General features: G+C 35.6%; 1 protein-coding gene across 1 annotated transcript; it reads right to left on the reverse strand.

Moving 5' to 3' along the window:
* Positions 1-11,021: 11,021 nt before the first annotated feature.
* LOC112639910 (glucosylceramidase-like) lies at positions 11,022-15,248 on the reverse strand. Its single transcript, XM_025415240.1, has 9 exons — positions 15,159-15,248; positions 14,347-14,556; positions 13,977-14,109; positions 13,683-13,836; positions 13,358-13,518; positions 12,709-13,100; positions 11,677-11,905; positions 11,341-11,454; positions 11,022-11,193 (listed from the first exon to the last, which is right to left on the reverse strand). Exons 1-9 carry the CDS (start codon positions 15,196-15,198, stop codon positions 11,088-11,090), a joined length of 1,539 nt encoding a protein of 512 aa, XP_025271025.1. The 5' UTR covers positions 15,199-15,248; the 3' UTR covers positions 11,022-11,087.
* Positions 15,249-19,913: the final 4,665 nt, after the last annotated feature.

Here is a 19,913-nt window from a genome sequence, read left to right on the forward strand (position 1 = left end):
ATCGCGTTCCTGAAACTCTTCCAGAGACGCTAAAGTGGGCTCGATAACGCGGCGCTCGAACCACTCGCGTAAATCAGATGTGCGAAAGAGTTCACAGTTTTTCGTATTCACACTTTTATTCGCGCGCTTATCACCCGACACAAATTCACCATTAAACACAGTGTTCACTTTTACACTGTTGTGTCTTTTTAGAACGTCTTGCACTTGCTCGAGCACGATGTCTTCGGCATCCTCGAGAAATTGACGAGGTTCGATATAGTTTGCGTTAATCACGGCACCGGTCAGAATACGGCTGTCGAATGCGGTATCGATCTCTCGCCAAACGAATCTTTCAGCGTTATTATCACCGCTGTAATCACCACCGCTGGGAATAAACCGTCTCTGCAATCGAGTCTTTGCACCTTCTAATCGCACGATTTTAGCCACCAGAGATTGTCTATTTCCGATTGAGAGCCGCGGACGCTTGACACGACTGCGTTCTTCGAGCTCTTGGATCAATTCCTCGTAACGCTGCAGCCACGCGAAATACTCACCCAAGGTTGCAATTTGGCGAGATCCCTCCATCAGATCGCGTTCGGTCTGCTCGATGTTTTCCATTTTCCTATCTTTTTCACACTCACACTTTTAAAACACTATGTCACAGTTTTCTACGGATGACTTTTGCACACGATAAACAATACCGTTCTCTGTCTTGAACGTGAAATAGGCGCAAAAATCTTTCTAACGGAACACCGCTATACTTTTTTTACAACCGACGTGTCGATGGGCGTTCAAATCACATACTATGATGATTTGGTGCACTTCAATCCTTCTTATATATGAAGGAGGAAACGAAGGTGCAAAGCTGCCGAACATCGGCGCTCATACGCGTCGCAATATCGTCTCTTCCGAGAAAAAATTACGGAGGACGATTCTGGGAGGTGCCATTTGTTTATATTGTTTATAAATTCGCATAATGTATAATTCAATGAGAGAGATAAGGATACGTCGAACGGAAAAAAATCTAGAATTATTTATATCGGGGGTAAGGGATGTACCGCGAAAGCGCAAAGCAGCCGAACATCGGCGCTGATATACGAGCGGCGGAAGCAAGGGTGCAATTCTTCCGAGAAAAAATTACGGAGGACGATTCTGGGAGGTACCATTTGTTTATATTGTTTATCTACCGGGCACGTAATACAATATCGTTTATACTTTTGATAAACATATGAGACCGCGCATACTTTTTTTTTACGAGGTGTTTACGGCGATATGGCGATAGTGTCGCATCTCTATTATACGATCTCGAATCGAGATCTCGCTGCCCTGTCAGAAAGAGTTTGGCAGTGCGCGAGTCGAGAAATCGAAAGTGAAGAAATCAAAAGTGAAGAAGTGAATATTTTTTTCATCGTTCTTGTGCATTTTATAACATGGCCGAAGAAAATATCATTATCATTAATGATGACGACGATGATGATGTTATGATCATCGATGATGACGATGTGATGATCATCGATGATGACGATGTGATGATCATCGAAAATAATAATGTGAGGATAATTGAAAATGATAATGTAATGAACGTTAACGAAGAAGACGAAGATGACGCCGATATCGAAGTAGAAGCCTTGGACAGCGATTACGAGAGTGTTGATAGTGATGATGAACTATTAGAATTCAGAGAACGGAATTTAGAATTACCGGAAATATTGACGATGAGCGATACGATAAAAATATGTCGCATATCGTTCTATTATGTAGAATATGGACAGAAATATTGTGCGGAATGCTTCCTAAGATTATCGTTTTTATTTCTGGAAGCTAGAGCTATACGGGAACATCGCTGCATGAATTGTAGTCATTTAAGCAATATATCCTGCAAAGAGTGCAGGAAATCACTGTATCAAATATTACCGTGCGACATGTGCCCCATGTGCACACATTAAAACATTGTAAGTACTATTTTTATAAATCTTATTATAACTATATATTTTTTTACTATATATTATAACTATATATTTTTTGTTACAGGAGCCGCCTCCCCCTGAACCGGCGCAACCCCCCCCCCTTCCCCCCAAATTAATTTTATATATTTTTTATACTTATATTATATTATATCATTACATTTTATATTTTTATATTTTTATATTTTCATATTTTAATTTTAATTTTAATTTTAATTTTAAATACACATACACACACACACACATAAATATGTATAATATACACATACACACATTTTAAAATAAATTTTATATATATATTTTAATTTTAAAACAATCTAATTATTTTGCATGCCTCTCCTTGCGTTCCCATCCCTGCGCTAGTTATAAGTATCCTTATCTCCCATGTGTTGATCTAAGTCTCGTCTCGCGCTAGTTGTAAGTCTCTCTCTCTCGCGCTAGTTGTAAGCCTCGTTCGTCGCACGCGTTGTTCTCGCGCCATCGCTCCCTCTCCTTCGCACGCGTTGTTCTCGCGCCATCGCTCCCTTTCCCTCGCACGCGTTGCTCTCACACCATCGCTCCCTCTCCCTCGCACGCGTTGCTCTCGCATGCGATGCATTTCGAAGAAATGCTGCTGTTTATATTATTTATAAACCGAACATGTTCGTACGCAATATTGTTTATCAATCGGGCATGTAATACAATATTGCCGTAAAACATCTAACACGCGCCGCCGCCGAAATCCCCTCCGTCCCGCGTGACGTCATTCCCCCGCGCCTCCGTAATCCCCCGCGCGCCTCACCCCCCCTGAGAGGACACGAGTTAGAACCCGCCTTATATACCTACTGTCAATATTCTCGGTAAGTCTAAATTTCGTTCTTTTATTTGTAATAGTTCATCACTGTCATCATTATTGACACTCTCGTAATCGCTGTCCGCAAAGGGTTCTACTTCGAAATCGGCGTCATCTTCGTCATCTTCGTCATCTTCATCAATATTCATTACATTATCATTTTCAATGATCCTCACATTATTATTTTCGATGATCATCACATCGTCATCATCGATGATCATAACATCATCATCGTCATCATTAATGATAATGATATTTTCTTCGGCCATTTTATAAAATACACAAGAACGATGAAAAAAAATATTCACTTCTTCACTTTCGATTTCTTCACTTTTGATTTCTCGACTCGCGCACTGCCAAACTCTTTCTGACAAGGCAGCGAGATCTCGAAACGAGATCGTATAATAAAGATGTGACATTATCGCCATATTGTCGTAAACACCTCGTAAAAAGTACGCGCGGTCCCATATATTTATCGAAAGTATAAGCAATATTGTGTCGCATGCCCGGTTGATAAATAATATAAACAAATAGTACCTCAGAATCGTCTTTCACGATTTTTTTCTCGGAAGAATTTTTAACGTGTCAGCGCCGATTTTGGCTGCTTTGTACCCTTGCTTCCACCGCTCGTATATCAGCCCTTTCGCGGTACACCCCTCACTCCCGATATAAGTAATTCTAGATTTTTTCGTTCGACGTATCCTTATCCATCTCATTGAATTACACAGCACATAAATTTATAAACAATATAAACAAACGGCATCTCCTAGAATCGTCTTTTACGATTTTTTTTATCGGAAGAATTTTTTAATGTATCAGCGCCGATGTTTGGCTGCATTGTTTTCTCATTCATATATAAGAATGACACATTACCATGGGGACATTATAGGATACCTTTGTAAATACATGTATATATTTTATTTATTACTGTATATATTTTGTATTTCATGTAGTTTTATATATAATACACATCTTACACATTTATATTTCATATATTTTATGTAACGCATATCTTACACTACTTATATTAAGAATATATATATAGTATTATTGAAAGAGATATTAATAAACACTGTATAAATTAAATCATATTGTCCTTATGTATCCAAGAGTTATGCGAATTGTCAAATCCCAGCCATTTCACGTAAATCTCGTCACCTTTCCTGCGCAGTATTTTCTCCACGAGATACACGTCGGGATAATTCGGGCGATGCAACTCGTGCTCGTAGGACGCTCCAGCGATAGGTTTTTTGCGATAATCCTCGAGTAGATAATTCACGGGATTAGTATGCTGCACTTTTACAATTTTAAACACCTCCGTTGTCCAATTTGGCGTGTAACCCTTCTCGAAAACTGTCTTGTACTTGCTAACGCGTACCGAGTCACCTACTTTGAATTTCGCCGGACCCGCGATATTTACATGGTTGTATACAGTAGCCAAGAATCTCTCGGCGATCGCGGGGGTAACGTCGACGGGCCGCATACCGATCGTTCGATGCTTGCGCGCGTTGTAATCCGATACGAGTCCCGGCAACGCGTTAACCCACTTGTAAGATCCGTTCAGCGTAAACATCTTCCATATGTCCTCTTTTAGCGTGCGATTGAATCGCTCGACGATCGATGCCTTCAATACCGAATACGTAGAATAATGATTTATGCCGTGTTTTCGCATGAGCCGTTGCACGTCGGCGTTATAAAATTCCTTCCCCATGTCGGTCTGTATGTTTTTCGGACACCTCTCGCTATCTCGAATTATCTCGGCGATAGCGTCAGCTGTCTCGCTTCCGCCTTTACTCTTGAGCGGTACGGCCCACGCGTGCTTGCTCAACGCATCGATGACTGTGAGTATGTAGTTGTAACCTCTGTTGAAACGAGAGTACGGACGCATCTCGACAATGTCGGCTTGCCACAGATCATCGTATCCCCGCACTATTACGTGTCTTCGGAGGAAATTTTTTCTCGCCGGTGCGTGCAGTTCGTTCACCAACTGCCGTTTCTCTAAACTATGTTGTTTCTTCGCTTCCCCGGTTATTCCCGATCGTCGGCCTATCGTTGTTTCGATTCGTCGATCGAATTAGCCGTTCAATAGCCGTTCGTAGCTGTTGCTGACCCGTTCGATTGCCGTTTATAGCCGTTCAATAGCCGTTCGTAGCTGTTGCTGACCCGTCCGATTGTCGTTTATAGCTGTTCAATAGCCGTTCAATTGCCGTTCACTGCCGTTCGATTGCCGTTGCTGACCCGTTTGATTGACGTTTATAGCCGTTCGTAGTCGTTCGTAGCTGTTGCTGACACGTTCGATTGCCGTTTATAGCTGTTCAATAGCCGTTCAATAGCCGTTCGTAGCCGTTCAATAGCCGTTCAATAACTGTTCACTGCCGTTCGATTGTCAACGAGGCTACGAACTTGTCAGCAACAGCTACGAACGGCTATTGAACGGGTCAGCAACGGCAATCAAACGACTATTGAACGGGTCAGCAACGGCAATCGAACGGCAGTGAACGGCAATTGAACGGCTACGAACGGCTACGAACGGCTATTGAACGGCTAATTCGATCGACGAATCGAAACAACGATGGGTCGACGATCGGGAATAACCGGGGAAGCGAAGAAACAACATAGTTTAGAGAAACGGCAGTTGGTGAACGAACTGCACGCACCGGCGAGAAAAAATTTCCCCCGAAGACACGTAATAGTGCGGGGATACGATGATCTGTGGCAAGCCGACATTGTCGAGATGCGTCCGTACTCTCGTTTCAACAGAGGTTACAACTACATACTCACAGTCATCGATGCGTTGAGCAAGCACGCGTGGGTCGTACCGCTCAAGAGTAAAGGCGGAAGCGAGACAGCTGACGCTATCGCCGAGATAATTCGAGATAGCGAGAGGTGTCCGAAAAACATACAGACCGACATGGGGAAGGAATTTTATAACGCCGACGTGCAACGGCTCATGCGAAAACACGGCATAAATCATTATTCTACGTATTCGGTACTGAAGGCATCGATCGTCGAGCGATTCAATCGCACGCTAAAAGACGACATGTGGAAGATGTTTACGTTGAACGGATCTTACAAGTGGGTCAAGGCGTTGCCGAGACTCGTATCGGATTACAACGCGCGGAAGTATCGAACGATCGGTATGCGACTCGTCGACGTTACCCCCGCGATCGCCGAGAGACTCTTGGCTACTGTATACAACCGCGTAAATATCGCGGGTCCGGCGAAATTCAAAGTAGGTGACTCGGTACGCGTTAGTAAGTACAAGACAGTTTTCGAGAAGGGTTACACGCCAAATTGGACAACGGAGGTGTTTAAAATTGTAAAAGTGCAGCATACTAATCCCGTGAATTATCTACTCGAGGATTATCGCAAAAAACCTATCGCTGGAGCGTTCTACGAGCACGAGTTGCATCGCTCGAATTATCCCGACGTGTATCTCGTGGAGAAAATACTGCGCAGGAGAGGTGACGAGATTTACGTGAAATGGCTGGGATTTGACAATTCGCACAACTCTTGGATACATAAGGACAATATGATTTAATTTATATACAGTGTTTATTAATAATTCTTTCAATAATACTATATATGTATATATATTCTTAATATAAGTATGTAAGATATGCGCTACATAAAATATATGAAATATAAAAAATAAAAAAAAATCTTTATTAATATTTCTTTTAATAGTATAATACATTGTGTCACACACGCTCAATTGTAAAATATTGTAAGGGAGATGGATAGCGGGATAGCGATGAATGATACTTGGAATAAACATATGGGAGTTTCAAGTATCCCATTGGAATGAAAACAGTAGATAGGGTCTATGGTAGAGATGAAGGCAGCGAGCGTTTAAGAAATAGAGCAACTGTCAGTATCGAATTGGTCAATGAAAAGAATCAAGTGAACGTTGAGTGAACGATAGTGAACAGAAGAACGTTATATATAACGTTAAATATATATATAATAAGAAAAAGAAGGAAGGTAAGAAATAAATAAATATAAAGAAAATAAATAATAAGAAATAATACATTGTGGATAATTATATTATTTTCGCTTTTTTTCACACTAGCATGTGCATCCCCATATACCGGCAACCTCAGTCCAATTTATTTCTGTATGGTTTGCAGAAATGGAGGTGCGTGAAGACCACGGGGCGTATGATAAATCAGTCACCGTATCCATTATTAAAATATTGCGCGGATTGCTTTCCACCAAATTCATGGCTTTTTCATCGCGAGATGGCAAAACCGAGTCGTTGCGAGTCGGCATGAGCTTAGTCAAGGGCCTCATACGATCGAGTGCTGCCAAAGACGGGAATGCGGAGGAATATTAACGGAAGTCCGACCCATCACAGATTGCGAGCAATGTTTCCAAACTTACATAAGTGTATATAACTTATTGACTGAAACGTATAAAATGGACCATTTAGGCATGTTTCATTATGATTTGATGATTGATGAGTTAAATTTTATATTACCTGCTCCTAATGAAAACATGGACAAGGAGCGCGAAAATATGTTAGAACGTACAATTATATTATCACCGTACTTATATTAATTATATTATCACATATACATATACATATTATTATTACATATACATATTATTATTACATATTATTACATATACATATTATTATTATATATTATTACATATACATATTATTATTACATATTATATTATGTTATTCTTTTAACAGTAAAATACATTTTATATTTTTATATTTTTATATTTTTATATTTTTATATTTTACATTTTAATTTTAATTTTGTAACGGTGCACTCCGATGCACCGTTCCGAATTCCCGGCAACAACATCGCCGGAAGCTGCCTCCCGGTAGAACACCCGCCGGGCAGAGGCAGAGGCGCGGTGCGCCCACATTTTTAATACTTTTCAAAAACCGGGGCCGTTGTAAATCCAAAACGGCCGAGAATTGCCGAGCGAAGCCGACGCGGCCCGACCGACCGACCGGCGAAAACCCGCGCTCGGCGCAAACCCGAATCCCTCCGAACGAGCCCGACCGTACCGTATCGCAATTAACCCGTTCGGAAGGGGTAATACCGCCGCGCGCCGACGCGGGTAATTAGCCGGTATAAAAAGGCCATATTTCGGCTAAAAGAGACATTCTCCTGTTCCGCTCTTAAGCTGTATGCTCGAGAGAAATTACCAAGCACCTAAAACCGGCACTACCGCCCCGATCGAACCGGTTGAGATTACTCAGCCTAAGCCGAGAGTTCTCGCTATCGCGTGGAGTACTGCCTCCATCCGCTCCTCCACATCCCGGCTGGCAAAACCCACGGAAGGTGGAGTTCAGAGCCGCCCCGATCGACAGTTCTCGATCGGGGCGGCTCTGAACTCCACCTCCACCCTCGCCAGCTCTTCTTAAAGCGCGATCTCGATTTATTAGCGCGATATTTCCGTTCGCGGAGATCGCATATTATTTCGCGGAAATAGCGTATTATTTCCCGGAATCCACCGGCTTTTTCTTCGTACACGGAATTCCCGGAACGACGGGATTCCCCGTGCAAGAAACGCGGCAAAAACACCGGCACAATAACGCGAGGTCTTCGACCGATTCTGAACGCATATCCGCACGCGTCAAAACAACGTTTTTATACACGCGTATCATACCAGCGAATTTATCGAATTTACAAATCACAGTTATACTGGCGCATTGAATCACCGCGCATTCAGACGTTTATACACGCGAACACGCTCACATTTATAACTCGCGACGCAGAAATTTATACACTTGAACACGCTCACATTTTAAATCGCAACAAGATACACACTACTTGTACACACGCTTTCGATTTGAATAAATACATTCTTTCTTTCTTACATCACAATTCGCTCACCATTCATTACCCCGAATCCGACGAGTTTATCCGCAATCTAATCTCCGGGAAAAACGGAACGTTACAATTTTAAATACACATAAACACACACACACATAAATATGTATAATATACACACATTTTAAAATAAATTTTATATATATTTTACTTTAAAAAAAAATGTATTTATTTACGCGCCTTTCCTTGCGTTCCCATTCCTTTCGCTATCTCCCTCGCACGCTTTCAACAAGCATCAACTCGTCGATTGCGAGCTGGCGGAAAAAAATCGTGGAAGATGATTCTGAGGTACTATTTGTTTATCAACCGGAGCATATAATATCGCTTATACTTTCGATAAATATATGGGACCACGCGTACTTTTTACGAGGCGTTTACGAGGCGTTTACGAGGTGTTTATGGCGATAATGCCGCATCTCTATTATACGATCTCGGACCGAGACTTCGCTGCCGCATCAGAAAGTCTCCGAGAGTGCGCGAGTTAAGAAGAGTGCGCGAGTTACGAAGAGTAAAGAAAAAATGAAATATATCTATGAAAACTGCCCAGGATGGAAGCAGGCTTTTTCGGACCTGCTCGCGGTCCTGCTAGTGAAGCTGGCGTTCCATTGGAATGTAAGTATTGATTTTGTGATTATTTTATAAAAAAATTGTACATCTATAATACTTATATTTTTTATATTTTTACAGTCCCAGGATGAAATCGAAATACCGGGATTTATGAATATCCGGCACCGGCAGTGGGTGCGGATAGAGCGGCGGTGGAGGAGACAGGACCTCTCCTTCATGTGGGGTGACGCTCCGGAGAGTCCCCCGGATGAAGAGGACATCTTTGACCTTCGGCGGCTCTTCGGGGAAGAGCCATACATGGAGGAGGAGATTTGGGTGCCCGGGGAAATTCGGGCACCCGGGGAGATTCGGGCACCCAATGGCATGTGTAATGGGGAACACAGATGTAAGTATTTTTTTTATAAATCTTATTATAACTGTTACGTCCGGTGGACTTCACGATTCTGTTCTTTCATCGAAACGTTTCTTAGAAGTAATCAACGATTGGGTTGAATTTAAAATAAAGAAAACCCAACTCGGATAAACAAACAGAGTGGCCAGTCGAGATAGCGCTAAGAAAATTTAAATAAAAATTTTAATTTACGAACCTCGGAAATATAAGAAATTCAATCCATGCGTATCAATGGATCGTCTCCGAGGCTTTGAAATAAGAGCCTTGGTGATCGGGAAATTAACCAAAAGGTAAATACGAGCAGAGCCATAAAATTAATATCGCACGTGCGCTGGATCAATAGGCCATTCTCAATCAAATCGTAGGAGATAAGGAAATCAGGTTGCTCCCACTTTCTACTGGATGGTGAAGCCAAACCTTAAGAAAAAGGGCTTAACCAATTAGAGGTCTAAGACACCCTCTCTTCCTAAAAATCTAACTCCTTGATCCCTAAGAAGGGAATAGTAAAAATTTTTTGATTGATTAAAAGAAATTTCCACCATCCAGAAGGGAAGAGGAGCAAAGACTTTAAAATTACGAGCCGAAAGCGCGGAGACTCAGTTTTTCAACCAATTTTTACACAGAGTATTAGTCTCAGAGTTTTTCGCTCAGTCAGAATTATAATAAAATTTTGAATCAGTCAGTACAATTCCAACCAGTGATAGTTACAAATTTAAAAAGGAACATCACTGATTTCACGGCGAATCACTTCCTGCCTGCAACCCCGGGGTTCTGGCCTGAACCAGAAAATTTCAATTCAACGCTCTCCATAAGTAGTAAGTTTTAACTATTTCGAAATCTCCACTCCCCTTTTTTCTTTCAATTAACGACTTTGATCTTTAAGTATTTGAAAAGGACCGAATGACACTATTTTAGTTCCTTTAAAATTTTGCAAGAATTTACTAGCGATAACCAATTTCCAACTATTCGATTCTCTTCTCCGTAACCTTTAATTTATTCCCTCCGGATTTCAGCATTGGAATTCGCGAAAAAAACTCCCAAGATCTTTATCCGCTCGTTCGGGATTTCAGTATTGGAATTCACGAGTATTTCCTTAATTTATTCGCTCCGGATTTCAGGATTGGAATTCGCGAATAAAACTCCTAAGATCTTTATCTGCTCGTTCGGGATTTCAGTTATTCGAAATTTCAAATAATTGCAAACCAATTAATTAACAATAACGTGTATAATACTCAAGGCATAGAAATTATATAGTTAAAATAGAATTCTTAAAACAACACAACCATTTATACTATTAGTGCAGCAAGTTACATTATAAGAAAAGTAGTTTAGCAATTTATTTCTTAATTCTTTTTATTTTAAAGAAACTTTCATGAATATTTTTTTTCTAGTAGAAAAAATTTACAGAATTAAAACGATTTAAATGTGTATTAAAATCTATGCCTTGCGCGCGCATATATACATATATCTATCGACACTACGGATTTATATTCTTATTATATGTTCCAATATTTCATTGTATTAATGGATCTTCCAGAAACATTTATTGTCGTTGTTCCTTTCTTCGGATCTTCGATCAGAATTTCTTTCTCCTCTTCGTTCCTGAAAAAACGAAAAGTTGATACGAGAATTTCCTCATGATGTATCATGTATATTAGATATTAACAAAGTAAGGGATAGAATACATAATACATCAATCGACATTTAAATATTTTAGAGTGTTTATATATGTACAAGAGAAAAACTTACAGGTTTAAGATTATTAGTGCGACACCATCGTCTGGTGTGGAAAACGCAACATTTTTAATTCCTTTCATATTTCCTATTGTTGAACCGATCCTTTTACTATTAGGTGGGACATATCTATTTAAATAAAATTTAATCAATAATGGTTTAAATCGCTAATAAAAAAATATGCAAAAACATTAATTTTAACTATTCCATGAATTTATGTCCTTTTAAGAATTATATCATTAATGTTACAAATATATCTTACGACACATATATAGACACATGTGGCATTACGACACATGTGTATGTGTACACACACTATAAACCAAATATAAAAGAGTAATGCTTACTAACTTTGAAAAATGTCCAATAACGTAGAACATCGGTTGTTTATAGAATTCATCACGTTCGCTGTTGACTATTATAGATGAATCAACGAAATTATCGATCCAATTTGGTCCACCAGTTATATCTAAAGCTATGTTCCAATCGATCCAAGAAGATACCCAGTGCCGCATATTTTCGATAATGTTTTTCGCATATACCTCACCACGCTTCCATGAACCTAGGATTACTCTGTTTTCTATAAATATACATTTATTCTATAATTAGCTATGTATTATATAACAAGCAACAAACACATTGACTGTAACTCAGTATTTGCCCTATAAAACTTTGAGTCTTAATATTTTAATAAAAATAAGTTCAATATAAAATTATTCTTTCATATTTTAATATCACATAACGTAAACTTTATATAAATAAGAAATTGTTTCAAAAAGATTAAAAGCATACAAAAGATATATTTATAAAAATGTGTTATAATAACAACTAAAGAATTTATATAATATTTATTAACAATATTTGTTAACAAATATGTTATATTTGTTAACAAATGCATATTGAAAAAACATATATTTTTCGAATTAAATCAAACCTAAGGATTCTTTTGCTATTTTTTTCTTTGATGAGCAATTATTGAGTATTATGAACAATGCGGTATATTAATAATTTTTTTACAAAGATTGTGATGCTTTAACGTATGAAAATTTTCAATCTTTATGATCTATATATTGTATTTCGATAACTATTTGCCGAATGAAAAAATGGTAAAGATTTTTCGATTTACTTTAATCTGAAGAATATACTGTTGCAATAGTATTTGAAAGAGAGAGAGAGAGAAAGAGAGAGAGAGAGAGAGAGAGAGAGAGAGAGAGAGAGAGAGAGAGAGAGAGAGAGAGAGAATGCTGTGGTTAAAACTATGTATAAAACATAATCAATTTTTCGTTCTAATCAAATTTATTCTCGTTTCAATAATTATCAGTTACTAAGAAGGATCTTTCGGAATATGCTAAATTTATAATGTAAAAATTATTCTTTACCAACCTTTACCAACTCCAGTGCAAGCTTCTGTGTACATTATTAATTTCTCTGGAAAATCTCGTTTTATTTCCGTTAACGTATGCGGTCCGACTATTTTATCGAAGTAAAAATGGACTGTAACTCCAGAAACGATATCTCTTGCTCTTTGATCCTCAAATACTTTTTTCGGCCAATCGGGAAGTGTCAGCCTGTTTTCTTCCATTATAAAGATCTTTATGTGCTCGAAGCCTTTTTTTTTTAGGGTTGGTGACAAATACTCGATAATCCAATCACGCTCTTCCTCAGCAGTCCATGTCATTCTGCTTGCATTCACTGCATAGATGTAATTGACTGGTTCATTCTGAGATGACACACCCCAGAATTCCAATCCAGCATTACGATAAGCTTCAAAATATCTATATAAAAGTATACAAAATAAAATAAACATTTATAACAATATATTTTAAATTTTTATTATTTTTATTAAATTTACTTGTGAAATGTAATCTCCACACATAGATTCATACACACACACACATGTACATATATACATACATACATATATATACAAATTATGCATTATAAAAATAAATATCCTGATCAGTTATTATAAATAAAAAATTAATAAAAATATATTATAATAATATACAATATCTTTACAATATATCTTTACTTTACAAAATAATTTGCCCACAATTGTCGATATTCTGGGCGTAATTTAGCATTGTTTGTCCAACTGTATTTCGTTTTCATCCAGGGACTGGCAGTCCATGGTACAGTCAATAACTTGATTTCATTTTCTTTTAATTCTTGCGCTCGCTTTGTCAGCGGTATCTACAAACAATTGAGATATTTAATGATCATATACATTTCATACTTTACAACTATGAATTATATTATTCATTCTTTTACTTTAGAAGTGTAAAAATTTTCCTTCACAAGTTTTTAAAAAAATAGATTGTCTTATAATGAAAAAATTAATTATTAAATGAAGTAACCTTATAATTATAATCTTCTGGTTGCAAATTGAAATCGGAAAGTGAAATGTCATTTTCTGTCATCGCATAAGTATAAGGTCTTGTTGAGAAATCCGTACCACCCATAGGCATTCTAATAAAGGTATAATTGATCCCATGCGGGCCGAAGTAGCTTCTATAATTTTAAACAAAAATTAAATATAGAATTATCATCTTTTGATAAAAGTCATTAATACTTCCTAAATATTTCGTATAACAATCGTTAAATTAGAAAAATTTTTTTAGAATTTAAGTACTTTATATAATTCATTATACTCTAGCAAATTATCGGACGTGTTATGCGTTAGATTCAGAATATTTATGGCCGCTGAATCTGTCATTGCTCCTCCAAATCCAAAGATTTTTTGATACATGTCCGTTTGATTTACAGTAATCTTTCCTAGCTGACCTAGAGATGGATTTATAAACTTTTTTTAGAACTTCCGCGAAATACTTTCATTGTGACAATTGTTTTTAATTGTTGAATTATATTGGGCTTTTGTGTTTAGGATTTTAAAACTATTCACACATATATATATTATACATTATACATTTATATAATTTATATATATATATATATATATATATATATATAATAAAACTTAAAAATTTACTTTATCTTTTATAATGGAAATTAAATACTCACTGTAATCAGAATTAACATTTTTAAATCTACCCTTCGATACACGAAATCGTAAACCATTTTTATTTGAAGTTATTAAGGTATATTCATCGAGATTGGTCGGCTTGATCACATCCGGTGTTTGATCGCATTGCTGTGCATTGCAAACGCAATAATATCCATCATCTCCACTTGTCGTTGACCGACGTTTGATATTACAGTCAGATGATGTAACTACATTTATAAAAAAATATAATTTATTAATTTTATTTCGCTATTATTATTGCACTACGTATTTTGACGATATGTGCTATATCTTTGTGCATATAAATAGATTTTCAAAATTACATGTGGCTTTAAATCGAATTGAATATTTCAGACTTGTTAGAACTAAAAATTTCGTTACTTGTTTTGCATGTCTTATGTTTTATATTTTAAAACATATTCTATATTATATATAAAAATACGTGAAAATATTTACACTTTTATGAGATTTGTAAAATTTACAAAATTATAGAAAAATAGAAATAATATTTTACTTATATTATTATAATTACAACGATGTTTTTATGATATAAAAAGAAAATTATTTTTGTAAGCAAATATTTTTAATTAGTAATATAATAACATAAATTATAGAAACATACGGCAAATAATAAAATTTGAATTAAAATGTATTTAAAATAAATAAAATTCAATAAATAAAATTAAATAGGACATTATTTAACTTAAATGTTCAAATAAGTAATAAACGATAAATACAAATAAAATATACAAAGGATACAAACAATCTTAATGAAATACAATTGAAATATGAAATATAATCTATTATCTACCTGTCACTAAAACAGCAACGAGGATGATCAAGCACCACATTATGATTGAGGCAAGAATTAATGTCGCAGCTTCTATATAAATGTTTGCACCTGTTATAAAACGATAATTAAACAGCTATATCTGTAGCAAGAGTTATATATGTAGCATTTGTACAATAGGACACATAAGTTTAAGAAATAGGAAACTTTAAAAGAAATTATATGAAAAAGTATAATTGAAAAATACATATGATGATTACTTTTCAAATTTTTAAAATCAATTTTTTAAAAAATAAAATCTCACGTAAAAATTTTATGTTAAACATTTTGGATATCCTCTTTTTACTTACTAATATAAACTGTCTGTCTTTGTATCGATTTTTACCGTATTGTATTTATTGTATCTAATATTTGTATGTATTGTATCTAATATTTTACAAAAATATTGAACAATGATGGGCAGGATAAATAGTTTGTGCTTTTCTTTCGATAGTTCGAAAAATGTTTCTTTTGATAAAATACGTATATATCATACGTATATATCATATTAATCTAAGAGATCTATATAGCACATATTTACCATGAAATCTGAAAATAGAAACAATAATATTGCTGTTTCTTTCTCATAATAATCTAAGATTGATAAAATTATTTATAAACTGCTTTATATATTATATTTTAAAATATATAAGAAAATATACATACAACTTTTTTAATTTTATTTTCTAATAAGTTTAAAATGCATTATAATAGCATATAATAAGTGCATTATAATAGCATTATTATAAAATAAATTGCGCATTCTTTTCAACAAAGTAAACAAAATTTTTATTTTTGTATTTTTTCGTTATTGATTTATACTTTTTAAGTTATTTTGGTTAAAAATTGTAATCCTCCTTTTTTAAAATTTTGTACTGTAATATATGTTCCTATGTTTTATACATGGTTAGACATGCTGGATTATAATTTGTTTTTGTCTACAGTAACCGCAATTAAACATTTAGTTAAGTTAACTTCTTTTTCTTAGAATATAAAATATGTAAATTATTATATATATATTTTGGAATACGAAACATATATATAGAATTTTAATTTTTTAGTTTTACAAATATAGAATTTTTTAATCGATTTTTTAATCATTTTAAGAAACGAAAATTTGTAATTATATTATTTTATTGATACTAAAAGATTGGTAAAATTTAATGAAATTTATTTAAATTATATTACAGATGTTCCTTTCCTGTATCTGGAATATGAATATGTATCTGGAATATGAAAACGAAGATAAAATTATCTTTTTCCTTAAAAATTCAACTGATTATATACACATGGTATCTGCAAGCCAATTATTACTGATAAGGAAATTTCAAGGTAAGTTTATCTTATCACAAAGTAAAAGAAAATTGACTGAACTAAATTAAAAAGAAGACTCTTTACAACAATAAGTGAAAACACAATTTTTTTAAATATCGCGGGCTAGCAGAAAAACGCAGGTGGTCGTGTATCAGTTTAACAGAAAAATTAATTATTCTGTGAAACTGATTATTGTGCACAAGGCATGAATTTTTTTTTAGTTAGACCAAGTGAAAATTCAATCTCAATTCGAGATTTTTAATACCCGTTTTACCCTCCAAAAAGAAAAATTTTAATATTTTCAGTCGTATTATATATTTCAGTCGACTATCAGTTCGATAGTCGCTGAATCGGGAAATGACTAAAAATATTAAAATATATACACTATATTAGTTTCATTGTATCATCAAGTAAATGCATTTTATTAAACCATTTTCATACGTTAAATTATAATCATTATTTTATCTTTACTATTTTCATTCTTGCTTATTCTTGTTTTCATTCTTGCTTAAAGAAATCGTTCCATTCTTGCTTAAAGAAATATTTCTTATAAAAATGATGAGTTTCGAATATATTATAATATAAAATTTAAAGAGAATGTTTGTATATAACTGCTTAATTTTATTTTAAAAGATTTCCTTCGAACCAAAATTGATATTCGTTTTTCTGAACGAAGGGTAAGAGATTTTTATCGAAATGATAAGAAATATGAAAAAAATTTTAAATAAAAGTTTCACAACTTTTAATTTATCTTTTATAATGTTCATAAATATTTATAAATTATATTAGAAGCTACAAGCATAAATTTTATAATAAGCTTTTTCACAAAAATTTTATATTTTTCAAAAGATAATAAAAATTTTAAAACAATTAACGCCAAATTTAGTCATATATGAAAGTTTTATAAAATCATATTTTTAAAAAATGAGTTTCAACTTTCTTAAATTGTGACATATCCATACGCATTTTATGGTACTCATTATTTGGCAACTTTATCTTCGTTATCAATGTTATCTTACAGGGACTAACTATAAAAGCAAATAATCCTCATAATCTTACAGAGATTACTATGAAAGCAAATATGGCAATTTATTATTTTTACATAATATATTATTTCTAAATAATAACATGTTTTTTAAATATTATAATTAAAGCTAGTTTAATATTTTTAGAACGAAATAAAGAATGTTTTTGACAAGATATCAAAGATAAATGACATAGTAAAAGAAAAATGACATAGTAAATGTGTAAACAGGCACTGACTCCGTCATAAAATCTACGCAATATTACACATTAATATATTTTATTTACAATATATGTATTCTATATGTATCAAAGTGCTGCTATGCAAAAAAATTTAATTTTCACATATTATATAATTCAAAAAGTTAATAAAATACCTGGCTATTGTTACGTCCGGTGGACTTCACGATTCTGTTCTTTCATCGAAACGTTTCTTAGAAGTAATCAACGATTGAGTTGAATTTAAAATAAGGAAAACCCAACTCGGATAAACAAGCAGAGTGGCCAGTCGAGATAGCGCTAGGAAAATTTAAATAAAATTTTAATTTACAAGCCTCGGAAATATAAGAAATTCAATCCACGCGTATCAATGGGTATCATCGTCTCAGAGACTTTGAACTAAGAGCCTTGGTCATCGGGAAATTGACCAAAAGGTAAATACGAGCAGAGCCATAAAATTAATATCGCACGTGCGCTGGATCAACAGGCCATTCTCAATCAAATCGTAGGAGATAAGGAAATCAGGTCGCTCCCACTCTCTACTGGATGGTGAAGCCAAACCTTAAGAAAAAGGGCTTAACCAATTAGAAGTCTAAGACACCTTCTCTTCCTAAAAATCTAACTCCTTGATCCCTAAGAAGGGAATAGTAAAAATTTTTTGCTTGATTAAAGAAATTCCCACCATCCAGAAGGGAGGAGGAGCAAAAACTTTAAAATTCACGAGCCGAGAGCGCGGACATGCAGTTAATCTCAAGAAATTTTTCGGCTTGCTCTTCTCCGCATCAGTTCGCAATATAAAAGTATATATATCAATAAAAAGTTCAAGTAAAAAAAAAATCGAAATGAGTGTGATCCCTGAGGTCCTCTGGACGCTCTTGCTAATTCAAACAACCAATTCTGGGGTCTAGCTTCACAGTCCGGCCTAAGTCAAATTTTTTCAACGCACTCAATAATTAGTAAGTTTCATCCGATCAGTACCCCCCTTTTTACCTTTCACGATTAACTTGTCATTGGAAAGGATCATTTTTTTTTATTTGCCACCTAAATCAACAATAACGATAATTATCTTCGTTTTGTCTTCATTTTATCGAATCAGCTATTTGAATCTTGTTCTCCGGTTTATTCCTCTTTTATACATTTCCTTGTTCGTTGAGAATCTCCGCAAGGCGATTCACGAACATTTCCTTGTTCGTTGAGAATCTCCGCAAGGCGATTCACGAACATTTCCTCGTTCACTTTCGACCTCCCTCGACAACCCAATCCGTTTGAATTCAATTTTTTGTTATTATATATTTTCTCTTTTATCTAACATTTAAGTGCACAATCTAGGAGAAGTAGAATTTTGTGAACTAATTCTTAGTTCATCTAATCTGAAATGATCCTCGCCCAATGACATTTATAATAAAATTTAGAAGGGTTATATTCGAGCATTCCTAAATTATTTTAAACGCGAAATTATTATTAGTATCACCCTCTAAATGGCCGGCTGCGTTACGGTGGCGGAATCGTCGCAACAGACGCTTAAGGAGGCAACAGCCTCAACTCACGGCGGACCTCCCCGATAGAATAGATATTAGCAATATTAATAACTTCACCCCCGTTAACAGCACACGCACACACTCACCTCATAGATCCCCCTCGATCCCTCCACCTAGTTACTCCCCTATTTCCTCCCCCAGTACACCTGTTCCCCTTTCTGCATCACTTCCCAGATCTTCTACCCCGATCTCTCCCGAGCCTTCCTCTCCCTCTTCTCCCCAATCTTTATTAGCGCCCCGATCCCCGTCTCCCATACCTATAATTACCCTTGATTCTGATTCTTCGTCCCCTCCGTCGGAGGCCTCAGAGTTCCTTGAGGATCCGGAGGATTTCGTAGGATATCCTCCTGACCTTGACGAGAACTCCTATCCCTTCGACTTCCCCCCAGAGTCCCCGTCAGAATATCCTCTCCCGAATCCTACCCCTGAACCTTCCCATCCCGATCAATTAAACTATTTCATAACCCAATTCCCCCTCCTCGATTTCCCTATTCTTGAAGAATTTTATTGCGTGGGTCCAGGTTACGTGGACCACGAAGAGTTCCTTCATTACCTAACTACTGCCCCCCCTCAATAATAATACCCTGGTACCTCCCCGGTACCAGGGTATTATTATTGAGGGGGGGCAGTAGTTAGGTACCAC

Source organism: Camponotus floridanus, unplaced genomic scaffold (genome assembly GCF_003227725.1).
Source record: "Camponotus floridanus strain SB8 unplaced genomic scaffold, Cflo_v7.5 scaffold117, whole genome shotgun sequence".
Taxonomy (NCBI): Eukaryota; Metazoa; Arthropoda; class Insecta; order Hymenoptera; family Formicidae; genus Camponotus; species Camponotus floridanus.

Excerpts from the sequence above, each read along its gene's own strand:
- LOC112639910 (XM_025415240.1), bottom strand. The coding sequence starts at position 15,198 with ATGTGGTGCTTGATCATCCTCGTTGCTGTTTTAGTGACAG. Across the intron at positions 14,557-15,158 it reads CGTTGCTGTTTTAGTGACAG|TTACATCATCTGACTGTAAT; the intron begins GTAGATAATAGA and ends TTATAAATGTAG. Across the intron at positions 11,906-12,708 it reads TTGCACTGGAGTTGGTAAAG|AAAACAGAGTAATCCTAGGT; the intron begins GTTGGTAAAGAA and ends GTATATTTATAG.